This window comes from Ambystoma mexicanum, chromosome 2p, assembly GCF_040938575.1.
Source record: "Ambystoma mexicanum isolate Mex_15411 chromosome 2p, UKY_AmexF1_1, whole genome shotgun sequence".
NCBI lineage: Eukaryota > Metazoa > Chordata > Amphibia > Caudata > Ambystomatidae > Ambystoma > Ambystoma mexicanum.
In genome coordinates, this window is record NC_090923.1 from 964,924,570 (window position 1) to 964,939,184 (window position 14,615).

Below are 14,615 nucleotides of genomic sequence, written 5' to 3' on the forward strand. Positions count from 1 at the left end.
TGAAAGTAGTAATTCTCTACTTCCGGGTTTGCGTCAATGTTGGCTGCCTGTCCTTCAACGAGCAAAGCACCATTTTGGGTACAGGCGCCATGCCTGATAACGTTTTTGGAAGTACTTACTCAGATTCCCTTTGAGGCTTCTGTGACTATGGGTCAGAGAGATCCTAAGGATAGACACCAGAGCTGGGTTAGGAGGGAGAACTGTTGAGGAGTATTTAGGAATTAAGAATGTTTACAGTTTATCAGGGTTGTTGTTTAAAAAAAAAAAAAAATCCTATTATAAAACTTTACCCAGGTGTCTGGTGTCATTAGGCAAGGGTAATAGCAGGGCAGACGAGAAGAGGAGGTAGCCCAACTCCTGTTGTATAGGATAGTGAGTAACCTCTTTTCTAGCTTGAAGGTTGCCTAGTGCCTTTTATCGTTGCAGCTGATCTGTGGGAAGTAGGGGTGCGTGGTCCCTCCCTGGCCTTGGGGGTAGGAGTGTGCACAACCCACCAGGCCAGGTCAAATAAAACCTGGGCTAGACTTGTGAGCAGCAGTGTGCACATGAGTATTTTCACCATGGAAGTGCACGTTCAGCTGTATATGAGGCAGCTGCACTGTGTGAGTTTTGTTGGAATAAATTGTTTCCCACTCACCCGTCCTTTCATAGGGCCTCATTACGACCCTGGCGGAAATCGTGGTGCAATATGCACCATGGAGCACGGCGGAAAGCTGCCGATACCGCCATGGGGGTTGGCGGATTTACCGCCCCATTCCGACCTTGGCGGGGCGGTAAATCCCCATTCCCCATTTTACCCTTCCCCATTCCCATTTTTGCCCCATAGGGCATAATGGGAGTGGGGAAGGCGTTAATTACGCCACCGTAAGATACGGTGGCGTAATTAACAACAAGGTCCCGTAGCGCCATGGATTTCTCCGCCCGGAAAAACCAGGCGGAAAACGCTCCATGGCGCTACGGGAACTCGTAGTAGGGCGGACGGGTCCGCCGCGAATACCGCTGGCGTAAACCCACTCCGCCAGGGTCGTAATGAGGCCCATAGTCTTTTCCATGAACGTCAGTAGGTTGTAGTCCAAATAGTGCTTGTTCTAGTTTGAATTGTTGCTGTTCCTGGGCTAATGAGATGTGTAATTTGCAAGGCGGCTGTTATGTCACTGAGAGGACACCATATGTGGGGAGGAGTGGAAAAGAGAAGAGGGGGGGGGGCAGTGGGAGCTGCTTGGTGGAGCTAAAGTACGGTGTGCACATGTGGTACTATCAGAACTATGTGGGGAAGAATGCTTGAGAGAGTGAGTTCTTCAGGATGTGTGATCATTCCTCTAAGCTGGTAAGGACTTCAAGCTTGTGAGCTACAAGAAGCCATTCAATGTGAAAAGCTATTCAGTCAGCCCTCCTGCAAAGTAAATTCCGGATAAACATCCAGTCTTCTTTCCTGTTTAGCATCCTTGCAATGGCATTGGTTCATAGGGGTAACAGAAGAGTGATCGCACAACGTTTGATTTCTATGACATCATAGAAAGCAGCATCACATGGTCTTTGAACCGGATCATGATGGAGCCGTCGTATTTCCAAATCATCTTTATTGAAGAAATGTGGCTAAAAGCATGTTAAATGGAGATTAATAGTAGGCACTTAGAACTTCCCTAAAATCAGCACGAACTGAAGCCATTCGTGCTTTTTAATAGATCAGTTGTCAGATCTGATTAAATCAGAGGGAGCAAACGGCAACATAGAGGCAGCTCCCTCACACCCCCCCCCCAATGAATTCCATGGGCCCCGATGACTGTCCCTTGGCTTCAAGATACAACCATTTTGGGTTACATGCGTTTGACTGGTTCTGTTGCTTCTCTTACTCTAGGTTTCAACTGGGCCATGCAGCTCCTCAACAGCATGGCTGCCCTGATCAACAACGACGTGAAAGCGCACCAAGACAAAGTGATACCCATCCTGGAATTTGGGAAGCCCGATAAATTCAAGGTTTGTACTGACCGACTCGTATGGTCACTGGTGAATTACATGACCACACACCACCTGGCCATTGTACCTACATGGAAAGGAAGCCCTCTGCATGTCCGAGTGTCCCTTTGCATACACTGTTTTATTTTTATGTACTAATCTATGGTAATTGTGTAACGAGCTAACCCTGGGGTATCACTGCGTTTGTTACAGGCGGTAAGTGAATCGTTGAGTAGTCCTACAGTAATATGATCAACTCCGATTCCTTTGCATGTGAAACAGCAGTGACTATTGTGCAATAATTCACAGAAATGACATCAGCAATGCCCTCCAATCACACTTCGAAGTCACTACAGTGAGTTGAGGGGTTCCTTTCTTTTACGCTCTTCGGTATTACCCCTATACAAGGGCTCTGCACCCTTTGGTTCTGCAGACGTTTTGGACTACAACTCCCATCTGCCCTCGCCATGATAGTCTGTGGTGAAGTACCATAGGAGCTGTAGGGCAAAACATCCCTGCACCCATGCTTTAAACCACATTCTTCCAACCTGTTCCTACTCACCACAGCTGCTAGTGTGACATTTGTCCTGCGTGTGTCCTTTCTAGTTAATACATATTATTTTTATTATTAGGGTATTTATTGAGCGTGGACATAGCTTTGGTAAGCAACAGAGCACTTTACAAGTCATAGGAGACGGCCACAGTGAGGGAAGCAGTGGTGGACTGGGAACCAAAAGAGACCTTGGCAATAATTTTACAAGTGGCCCCATATTGCATTTCCAGCCAGCCCAACCCCTTTCCTATGAGTAATTGTCGAAATAAAATAGGTTACCACACAAGAGGCCCAGGGTGCACGAGGCCTATCTGCATGCCAGTCCACCCCTGAGAGGGGAGGTAACAGCGGGGGAGGCCAGGCAATTTGGCAGCAAGCGATCTACTAGCAACTAGGGCAGGAAACTGGGGGGCACAGATCACCCAGTCTGAGGTTAGTCGGGGAGTGGAGGGTGTGTGGACCCAGGTGTTAGTTTAGTTCCACTATGGTTGTTGGAGTTTTGAGGTATAGGAGTTAATCGGATAATGGAAGCATTACTTTTTGGCCTCAATGATAATCGTTCAGATATCGTGTGTATAGCCATGGGTGCGCACATTAGCATAAATGATGCAAACCATCCAAATCATTCTTGGGGGATGATTTCCCTCATGTTCACTGTGCAGGTACCATGAGGAGGTTTATGTTGTGATGTTAATGTTGTTTCCTGAGGTGGTGATTGGGTTATTGCACAAGACCCTGCTCTTCCAACATATGCTGCAGATTACCATGCGTGCCTGTACGACCCAGTCCTGTGATTGCCCACTCCCCCCGGTTACCCTGCAAGTGCCCCCACTGCACAGCCTTCCACTGCTTCTGACCTAGGTGTGTGCTATAAAAATCCCTAGCATGGAGAAATGCTAACCAAGCATTGTAAACAGGATAATCGGCATGCAACAGGCGAGATTGTGCTGTTAATAGGAAAGGATTCACGCAAATGCAGGTAGTTGCATGCTTTAATCGTCTATAATGAGTTGTACAGCGGTGTGCTTGTGTTCTATATTGTAAAGGATATGATTTGAACACTGCATGAGATCTGCTTCACACTAAGCTAAAACCCTTGATAGTGTTGGGTTTTACATATGTTGTACACACTATGGCTGTTTGCAAATATACATATAAGTCCGGATTCGAAAGTGCTGTTTAGTTTAAAATGCAATTAGCATGTACAGTGTGTTTGGATGACCGTGACACAAAATGGCATCCACTGTAGCCAGAGCCTCCGAATGTGCCGTTTACAAGCACATGCGCAGGTTTCGTGGCCTGCTTTCCGTGTATTTCTGTTCTGCAGAGTGACTCAAATCATGCATGATCTGTTTATTAAACACACTGCTCCTCCTTACCAATTTGGTGGTAATACGGCAGTAAATTTGCCAGATTATCGCCTAACAAGTTTACGTTGCTGCCACTCGGTCTTGTGGTTTACAGCGGCATTACGGCAGTGTAAATCCCCCTTTTTGGGGGGGGGGGGGCATGGGACTCCTTGGGGCATTTTGGCAGAATTGCTGCGAGCAATAATTCTGCCATGGTTTTTGAGGAAAAGTGGAGGATTTGCCACCATCTTTTTTTTTTTTTTTAAGTTTAATAATCTTTATTAGGTTTTAGCATATAAGAACAGTACATAATGAAACAATTACAGAAATATATGAAGGATAACCTAGACAACATGTTAAACACTAGAAATTTGAAGATATGGTTAAACAACTAGCAGAAATATAAACATGATCTAGAAGTGATCATTAAGAAGGGAGGTTCAACAATAATGAAATCTGCATTCGACTATTAGTTAATAAGCCTAAAACATACGGGGGAGACATACAAGAGAGTCGACAACAAACAAACACGAGATTGTGAGGGAAATAAGAGGGAGGGACGGAGAAGGGAGGTGTCAATCACAATGTAATGATGTAATATTCAGATTATTTATGCAATAAAGTATTAAAACAGACATATGAACAGGCATTAATGATCCAGCAATATCCAGCAGGAGGAAAGATCCAGAGCTGATGTTCACGAACCATGTGAAGATGATTTAAAGCACTCTCAATAACGAGTAAAAAAGAATCCATTTGGCATTGAATTTGGGAATGTTATCTAAACAAGAGGCCATACATGACTCAATTCTTTGTATGTGACAAATATTGTTCCACCACCCTTTGATAGAAAGATTATGGAAATCTTTCCAGTTGGAGGTGATAAGCTTCAGAGCAAGGGCTATGAATGCATAGTTTGGCAGAGGGATGCAACTCCGTGTTAATGACCACTTGGCTACCAAGACCTATATTTAAAAAGGATAGTGGGATGTCCACAAAAAAGATGCGTGTAAGGAATTTCCAGACTTTTTGCCAAAACATAAATACATAAGATCAGTCAAAGAACATATGTTTATAGGAAGCAGGAGCACAACCACAGGGCCAACACTTATCATCAAGCTTGTATAACTCCTGTCAAACTATCCAAATCCAAGAAGGATACTGATAAGAGCTGATGTTGCGTGATGTTGGCTTATGCAGATATGCTCCTGATCCTAGAGTACAAAAGGGACCATGTTTCGTCATTTAAAGAACAGCTCCGGTACTCCTCCCACTTTGAGCGAGCGGGCCATGCAACATGATTGGAGGATAATATCTTGGTTAAAAACAAAAGTCTTGAGGCATCTGGTGTAAGGACGGTGTTTGAGAAATGATGAAGTGCATCCAGGCAGGCATTAACCAAATTATTATAAAAATTAAAGTCCCACACAGGGATGGAAAAGAGATTGCTTAATTGTTGGAATGGGGGGATGGAGGGACCATGAACAATTTGCTGAATTAATCTGATCCCAGATTTTAACAAGGATTTGTGACAAACAATTGTATTGTTAATAGTGATATTTTTATTGTGCCATATCAAAGGAGAGATTTTTGGCAGGGGCACATGTGTGTGGAAAGAGAAATAACATGAGAGCAGAGATGGTGGCTTTCACAGGGTCAGACTGGGCTGAAGAAAGATGACCAAAGGCATAGATGAGATCTGCTACCTCATAGGGGTTTTTCTAAGACGCACCAGGAGGGAATGTCGAGGGAATTATTGGGGGCAAACCAACCACGGGATTGCTTAAGTAAGAACACAGAATGATATGCTTTGAGATCCGGCAATCTGACTCCTCCCATCTCATACAGGGTTTTAGTTTGGCTATAGTGATCCGTTTACTTTTACCGGGGCCCCATAAGAAATTAAGAAGAATAGAGCAGGTGGATTTAAAAAATGGCGTAGATAGAGGAATTGGCAGGAGTTGTAAATTATCTAAAACTATGGGGGAAAGCATCATTTTAATGGTATCAAGTCGACCCCACCAGGAAAGGTAAAGGGGAGAGCATGATGAGGTGAGTTCACTGAGTCTATCTAACAATATTTGCTTATTTCGTTTGATAGTGTCGCTTGTAGAACATGCAAGGTGAATGCCTAAATATTTGAGTGATTTGTTGCACCATTTGAAACTGAAGGCGTCTAGGTCATGTTTGATACAAAAGGAATTTAGTGGTAAGATCTCAGATTTTTCTTTATTAAGTTTATAATCTGATACTTAAGAAAATGTAAGCAGCCTATAGAGCACGTGTGGAAGGTGGATTTTAGGATTTTTGATTAGGATAGGAATATCAGCGGCATAAGCAGCAGTTTTAAAATTGGAATTCCCACTGGGGATACCTGGGATAAGTTTGTCAGATCTGATGAGTTCAATTAAGGGTTCCAGAGAAGGAATATAGAGAATGGGGGATAAGGGGCAACCTTTTCTAGTACCTCTGCTTAAGGGTAAGAAGGGTGAAGATTGGCCGTTGATTGATATGGATGCATATAGAAGCTTGACCAGGGAGATAAAATGCTCTCCACATCCATGCCACCGAAGAGATTGGAACATGTAGTCCCAATTGACCCCCACCACCAGTTTTTACTGGAGGTTAATCCTCCAAACTTGAAATTCTGCAGTGTGGTAAAAACAGCAGTACTTCATTACTTCCACAAAAAAAGGAACGGTCATGCAATTGCTGACACTTTTTTTTTTTACTGCACAGCCGAAGTCGTAATGAGGCCCAGTGCTATTTGAAAGAATCCAGCCCAGTGTCTCGAGCTGTGCCAGGGACTGCCTGGAATGCAATCCATGGCTGCCTTTAACTTTGCATTATGAAGTTAAGATCAATGTTTATATTTAACAGAAGTACTTGTCCTTTAGTACCGGTCCCACATGCTGCATTTATTTATTCATTGGAGGTTTCTAAGGCATCGACTGCGAGCGAGTCATTTCCTGGGGCCCCCTGGGCAGTGGGCAGAAGGGTACAGGGACAGCTGATCATTCACATGTTTATGAGAATATTCAGATCAGGCAAGTGCAGTAGAACTACAATGCAGTGCAGGCATTCGTACATAGGACTGCTTAGCAGGTATCGCACTGGACACAGTGCATCGCATTATGATAATACAAAACGGGGCGGGCAGAGCAGGAAGGGACACAGGTAAGTCCAGGCTGGAAATGGGTGGGAGTGAGTTTGGGGGACCGTGACCTCATGAGGAGAGGAGGAAAAAGCTTTTCTTGTAGTGCAGGTCATTTTATTTGTTGTCAGGTCCTGTGGAAGGGCATTGCATGTGGTGACACATGCACACACATTTTTCTGCTACTTTTCTTTACTAAGGCCACCAATGGGCACTTGGAGCTGGATGATCTTAGAAGTGATGGTTGGTATTGTTTGGTCTTCTATATGTGTTATGTTGGACAAGAGGTCCAAAAGGCTCTGCGCACGATAAAGAGTTGGACATGTGATGCACTCCACTACTGGGGGCCAGAGTAAGGCAATGAGAGCTTGGGCGATGTGGTCACACGGTTTTAGGCCAAGGGGCAGTCTGGCAGCTTATGTTGCATCAGATGGAGATGCTGGATGTATACTTTGGGTAGACACAAGTACAGGCTCCTACAATAGTATCATTGAGAAATGTTAATACCGAGGTGACTGTTCTCTCCGGGGCATGCTCAGGCGAGGCCAGATGCAGCTTCAAGCATGCATTTGGTGATCAGATTTCTTTGTGCTCGCAAGGCTTTTTTGTGTGAATGATAGCAGCCCATCCAAGACAATTCACAGATGTTTGGCCGAACTGGAAAGGAGAGTGGTCTTCTATGGAGGCGGGCCATGAGAAAGGGAAGGAGGTTGGATGGAGAGATATTAAGTGTAGAATTTTGGTATAAGAAGTTGCGGTCAGTCGTACAGTCCTGGATCTTTAGGGGGCAAGGGGCAATGGCCCACGAGTCCATGGATGACTTTGTGAGTTTGAACACAATCTGCTAATTGTCCATGCATGTTTGGAAGCTATCAAAGAAACTAGAAGTGATGTGCCGGGGGGGTTGAGGTAGACATTGAATAACTTGGGGTAAAAGGATGACGCTGCAACTTCAGGGTTGCTTGATCAGAGAGGAAGGGGCTTACAGGAGCACATGATTCTGTCAGTTAGGGAACGGGCAGTTCAGCAGAGGTTTGCACCGTTGATGCTGAAAGTGTATTTTAGGTGATTGGGGGGTGGCATGGTTGAAGCTGCAGAAGGCAGCGGGCCCATCCAGTAGGATGGCTACAGCAGGGGCATTCTCGTCCAGAGCGGCCAAGGACTCGTCCCTCATGAATGGGAGGGCTGATTCCAAGGGTCGGGACCCCGACTGATGATCATGGATGCATGTGATCGATCCCTAATTCTCTGCACCCCTTTTAACCTGGTTTTGCGGAAGCTCTTACTTGCTGACTCTGTGAGCCTAATTATTTTGCCTTCTAAACAAATACTCCATTTGCTCAAGAACATTTCTAGCCTTTGTTCTGCAGTTTATTTTTAAACCACTGTTATGTCCCAGTTATATAGCTACATTTCACCTATAGGTCTTTATTTACACAAATGATGTGTGTGTGTGTGTGTAATGCCTGCTTATTGTGCCTAAAATTCCATCTGTTTTGCATACAGCGCTTCTTCAGGGATATATAATGGGCAATTAGTCACTAGCATACTGTTCATACAGTTCAAAAATGTATTATAATGATCAACATTTCATAAACAACATTCCAGTCTTTCAATTGTAAACCAATCTTAATGTAGAAGTTCACCTATGTGCATGTAAAAAATAAAAATAATAAAAAATAAAATAAGTAATGGAAGGTGGCACATCACTACAAACAAAATAAAGAATAAACAAGAAGTGAGCACCCTAATGAAAATGTAACTCCATATTAAACGCACAAGAGTCAGTGCAAATCATAAAATAAGGAGATTGATGGCATTTGTCACATGTTCCCTTGTCTAGCCCACGGCTAACACTTGTGCAGCACTTTCATGCTATGTGCTGCTAACTTTATCATTCCCAATTTAAGATAATTTTGTTCAAAGGTGCGTTTTTGCTTTATTTATTTTATTTTATTTGTATTATACATATAGCACAAGGCTTTATATAACATTGATTGATACAGATTAAATTAATTTCATTCAGTTATTACAACTTACTCACGAAAACAATTAAAAATCTCAACTATATGAAGATAAAATTTAACAGTGTAATAAATCACATTAATATCATCACCTTGTAAAAATTTTGACCATAGGTCAAGCATATCACACATATTCACAACATTACTATACAATTTAAAATATTGGATACGCAATTCATTTAGGCTTTCACATACAATTATCAGATGACTTAGGGTTTCTTCCATCAAGTTGCTAAATAATCTACAAAATTTATGATCAAACTCAATCTTGTTCAACCTGGTAAAATTCTTGGTGAGCATCACACTCTTTATTATTGGCTGAAATTCTCAAAACTGTTCTGGCACACCAATTTTGCGGGTCAGTGCTTTTGTGGATTCTGTTTGTATTAATTTATTTTATTAGGCTGTATTTGTTGTCACACTGGGCACCTAAATCATTGCTGCATTTTACTTTTAGTTACTGGTTGCCCCACATGTTACTTGTCACTATAATATGTGCACTGGTTACACAGCCTATCCTCTGCCCGCCTGAAACTGACCTGCTCTCTTAGATTTATTTATTTGAATTTGTATAGCGCACATTGGCCCAGGTGCATCGTGGCGCTGTTACAGTATGCTCACTTGGTACAGGAATACATTGAGAAAAGGTGGAATAGTACATGGAACGCCAGTGTTGGACATGCTATGTAGGTTCACTAAGTTACATTTAGGCAGCATATATCGGAAGGGTGGAAAGAAGACTTAGTTGAACAGAGTGGTTTTCAGCAGTTTGCGGAAGGCAGTGTAGGATTTCCAATCCAGATCATTATTGGCAGTGACGTACCAGCAGAATTACCTTTACGATCAATGGTGTAGTAGTTCAGTGCTTCTCTTTTACATAACTACTGGCAAAATTCAGCATCCGCTTGTGCCGGCCCCTTACCGTAGTTGAATATCAGTTAAAAGTGCATTCATCATAAGACTCTGAGGGCCTCATTACAAGTTTGGCAGTAGTGATAAAACACCCACTGTTCCAAACATGAAACTCCTCTTTTACGCCCGGTTTTTACCCGGTAGCATTTACCGTCCTTGCACGATAATAAAAAAAAATCCCCCTGGAGTCCAATGGGTCTCCAAAATTAGTAGTCCTGTTTGGGTCTGCATGATTTGTAATCCTGTGGACCCAAAAAAGTTACTGTATGCTGACATGCTTTGCATAGGAAATGCAACTGCACTCTTACTCGGGCCCTGTATTGGTGTGTTGTAGTCTGCTTATCCCACTTAGTGTTGGCTGTACTGTATATTTGTTATTTTGGACTGAATGGACTCTCTGCGGATAGGTAAAACAGCAACCATATATGAATCTGCTTCAATCTTGACTTGTATTTTGTAATGTTGGCTTTCACTATGTTGAGTCACCCGTTCATGTACAGTCTTCTATCATTAGTTAGATGCCTGGGCTCTTTGTGTGGAGAGAGCCCTGTTGGCCCGATTGACCATGTGTTCTGTCTTGATGCATTGACCATTTTATTTCTATTTGTATCTTAGTGCTGTAAAAAGAGAAGATGGCTTGAGTTCCTTCTAGTCTTAGGATCCCACCATTTTAGGATGAAGAACACTAATCCTGTTTGTGGTTGATCTATTGTCTATTAACAGTAATGTTACCTCTTAGCAGAAAGATCATATTATCAAAGCCAGTGTTTTAGTTTTATGATTAGGGATATCAGGTTCCAAATATTAATGTTCGGTATGTGCGTGCACCTATCACCTTTGATTATGGACTTTGCCTGTATGGACTTCATTTCATTATTTTCATCTGTACCAAACCAGCAACCCTCTGTAGGCTTTATGCAGTTGCGGCCAATGTTTGCTTACACTCATGTACCTAGATGTTTGATTCTCCGTACTCTGTCAGCAATTGAATGGGGTTGCTTTTTCTAAGATATTGCAATTGGGCAGAGGTTAAGTTACTTGAGTTGTCACAAGGCAGAGAAAGCACCCGCTGAGATGAAGCTGTAAATCAGAGGATAGTGCCGGAACGATCATGCACATGTTCTTGTTCATGCTTTTTGCAGGGCATGAATGGACTGTGTTCAGAGGGTGATTTAATTTCCTTTGACATCAGACTTGTTGATCGATGTCTTATTGCAAAGGAAACAGCACATACATTTTCCTCACTAAGTTGGGCGGCCTATCTGTTTGAACTACAGCTAGTGTTGGAGGCCTTCAATTTTTTATTAAAGAAAACTGTCAGACGATTGGCGAAAGCTCTAGAACTGCAGGTAATTAAGCACACTGTTCAGAGGATCAAAGTTCATTATCTATCCTGAAAAGTTCAGAGACAGGATTTTTGTCCTAAGAGATGTGGTCCTGTATAAAGGCCTTTTTTAAGGATGATTACTGCATTGTAGTCTTTCCACTGACTGAGACTTTATTTCTTATCATTTGGGGTCCATGGTTTTTCAATTGTGTTGCTCAAGCCTTATTTTTTTTTTTTAGATGGGCCAGTTGTGGATCAGACCAAAAAAATGGTTTGGGATGCAGGTTTGCATTTTTTGCAGATGGTGGGACCTCCTGGTGACTGTCTGGGATTATAGGGTCACTGAAAGTGTCAGAAACGTGATCAGAAGTGCCCTTTTTATGGGTAATACTAGGATGGTGCCAAAGGTATGTTGGGAGGATTAGTTGCAGGCTTTTCTAGGTTTAGGAAGGTTTGTGATTAGCGGGGAGTTATCACCCCATGCTTGGTGGCTTTCTTCAATGCTAGATGTTTGTAGGGGATTTGTTGATGTTCATTTTGTGACCTTCTACATGTGTAGAGGTGGTTTACCAGACTATCGGAGTAAGGAAAGAGGTGCCGCTAGGGAAGGGCTTGGATGGCTATAGGCCCGGGTCATTTGGCGTAGCCCCGGATAGAAGCTCAGGGGTTACAACCAAAAGGCTAGCTAGCCTTGAGTCCTGACAGTCACGTAGCCCCAGATCTTTTACAAACCTAGCAACACCCCTGGCTAAGGAGTCTCAAGGGAAGGGAATGCTTTAAGACTCTTGTTGGTTGGACAAACCAACCAAAGATTGGGATTGGCTGGTGTGATGGTAAAACGAGCTAATAGTTCCAGATTCTGAGACGTAATCTGACTATTTGAAAACCTAGTAGCATGCCCAAGATCTCTAGATGGTGGCTATCATCAGGCAATTGTTAGGGCTGATGATGCACTTCAACGGAAGAGGTGTTGGGAATTGGCATCAAGGTAGTGGGGACGTGAACTGGATAAATCCGATCAGCCCTACCCCCATGTTTGTTTTGTCAGAGGTTTGTCGAGATTTTATGATTGGGTGGGAGGAGTGTCAATTACAGAGGTACACATTTCAGAAAGGTTTCTGTTAAACATAAGTCCTTCTAAAGATCTTCAATGAAGTTGTGAATACTGGGGCCGTGTTCAAGTGCAGACTGGGCTGATGGAAAGGATGGGTCTAGAACCCTTTTCTGACAGGAAGGAGGTGGGTGGTTAATAAGAAAAGGAGAATGGTTCACAGACCAAGATTCTGAGGCAGGCACATGTTGGGGTTGTTGGAAGCAGGCACAGTGGGTATGGGGTGTTGGTAATTTCAAGATGGGTGGAAGAAGAGGTAGTATCATAGGGATGAGAGGTAAGGGAGGAAGTGAGCGCTGGAAGCAAGTAGCCAAATGCAAGGAGATTTTCATGAGTGCCGTGTATCATGAAAGTACCACTCTTGTACTTGTTGTCATGAGGAACAAAGGGGAGTGGATATGCACATTCTCACTAGGACTAAGGATGCAGCCAGAGAAGAAGCACTTGAGGCCATGGGCTCCAAGGTTATTGCAGCTAGAGAGTGCGAGAGACCAGAGACGCTGGTAGCGCTTAGTCCAGATCCTATGTCCACTGAGGCATCCGCTCCTGCGGGAGAACGCCTAGTGCCTACTACGGGAGGTCGCAGATGGGCTCAAGAACACACAAACTCTCTTAGCCAGTTAAGGGGATGTTTTTAGAATTGAAAAGGCCTGACTAATGGCTGTTCCTCTCCTTTATGTCTGTCCCTTTCCTCCTCCTCTCCTTTCTCCTGCTTCGCTCACAGTCTCCACTCTTCCCCTCACTCTTCCTCCTCTATCCCTCCTATGTTCCTCTTTCTATTTCCTACCTCCACCCTCTAATCTTACTCTCTGATTTCCTCAGTCCTCCACACACACCAATTCTACTCTCCCCTCTTTCCACTAATACTACTCATTCCTCTTCACTGTACTACTCACTCCTCCCCACACTAGTACTACTCTTAACCCACACCTTCCCTCACATTTACTCTTCATTTCCCCAGTCACCTTGCACACCCACTCAATCCCAAGTATCACTTCTCCAAATAACCAATACCTCACCTTGCAGACTTAATCAGCCATCCTCCTCCATGCACTTCTACACTGTCCTTCCACTTGATCTGTTGGTCCTCCTTCTTCCTTGACATCACCTGAATAATTTCCTGTCCCTTTCTGTTTCCTGTCCCTTTCTCTATCTTCCCCCATCAGGCCCCGTTGGCTCTCTCCCTCACCTGGTTCCCAGTGCTAACCACTGGCTTTCCTTTCCCCTGGGGAAGTGTTACAAATGAGAACGCACAAAATGGATCTTAATCCGCATCGCTTTATCATGCCTGGGTCTATCGACTTTAGTCAATGGCAGCACGCATCAGTGAGAATCGATTCAATGTCCCAGTGTGAGGGCTTTCTGGCGTGTGGGGGATACAGGTTTCACAGGGGACTGCTACACAGCAAGATTGCAGGTAAGAGTTCCCAGTGCTAACCACTGGCTTTCCTTTCCCCTGGGGAAGTGTTACAAATGAGAACGCACAAAATGGATCTTAATCCGCATCGCTTTATCATGCCTGGGTCTATCGACTTTAGTCAATGGCAGCACGCATCAGTGAGAATCGATTCAATGTCCCAGTGTGAGGGCTTTCTGGCGTGTGGGGGATACAGGTTTCACAGGGGACTGCTACACAGCAAGATTGCAGGTAAGAGCATTGCCCTTTTGAGTGCACTGCGATTGCTGATGTACTAACGAAATCGCTCTACAACTACGTAATCACTGATGCTGGAGCCATCACATTAATCCCCATCGCATAGTGCCTCCGTTTTTCTGGTCTGAGATGCAGGTTCAGTGTGGATTGCTCCGAGGTCCGGAAGCTCTCCCCGGTCTCTCTCCCAGGCAGGTTTCTCTCTTGATCTTCCATCAACGGATCTTCTGGGAAATGTAGTTTACTTGCGTAAACAGAAACAATATGGCAAGCAGTGGACTCAACAGGTATGGGGCAAGAAGTAGTGGTACTCATTTCAAGCATGCAGGCACATGAAGTAGGAACAGGGACTGCTGCCCTCAGAACTCCCAGGCCCACCTGTGGGGCAGGACTGGCTCTAGTGAAAACCCTGGTAGGCCTCACGCTGCAGGCTGATCGGGGTCCCCATGCCCTCTTGTCACAGGTAGCGAGGGATTCAGTGATCTCAGGGTTGTCTACTAACATAGAAAAGGAACCCGAGATGGAGGACATGATGGCTTCAAACCTCAGGAGCCTGCCAGAACCAAGTGAGTCGGCCT

The 14,615-nt window shown here is 44.0% G+C and overlaps 1 protein-coding gene across 3 annotated transcripts in view; it reads left to right on the forward strand.

Moving 5' to 3' along the window:
• LOC138566967 (sulfotransferase 6B1-like) overlaps positions 1-14,615 on the forward strand; it is a 320,429-nt gene that overhangs the window by 121,788 nt on the left and 184,026 nt on the right. For all 3 annotated transcript variants that reach the window (XM_069644752.1, XM_069644751.1, XM_069644753.1), the window contains exon 2: positions 1,859-1,977. In XM_069644752.1, coding sequence (XP_069500853.1) covers positions 1,859-1,977 — 119 coding nt within the window. The remainder of the gene's footprint in view (positions 1-1,858; positions 1,978-14,615) is intronic.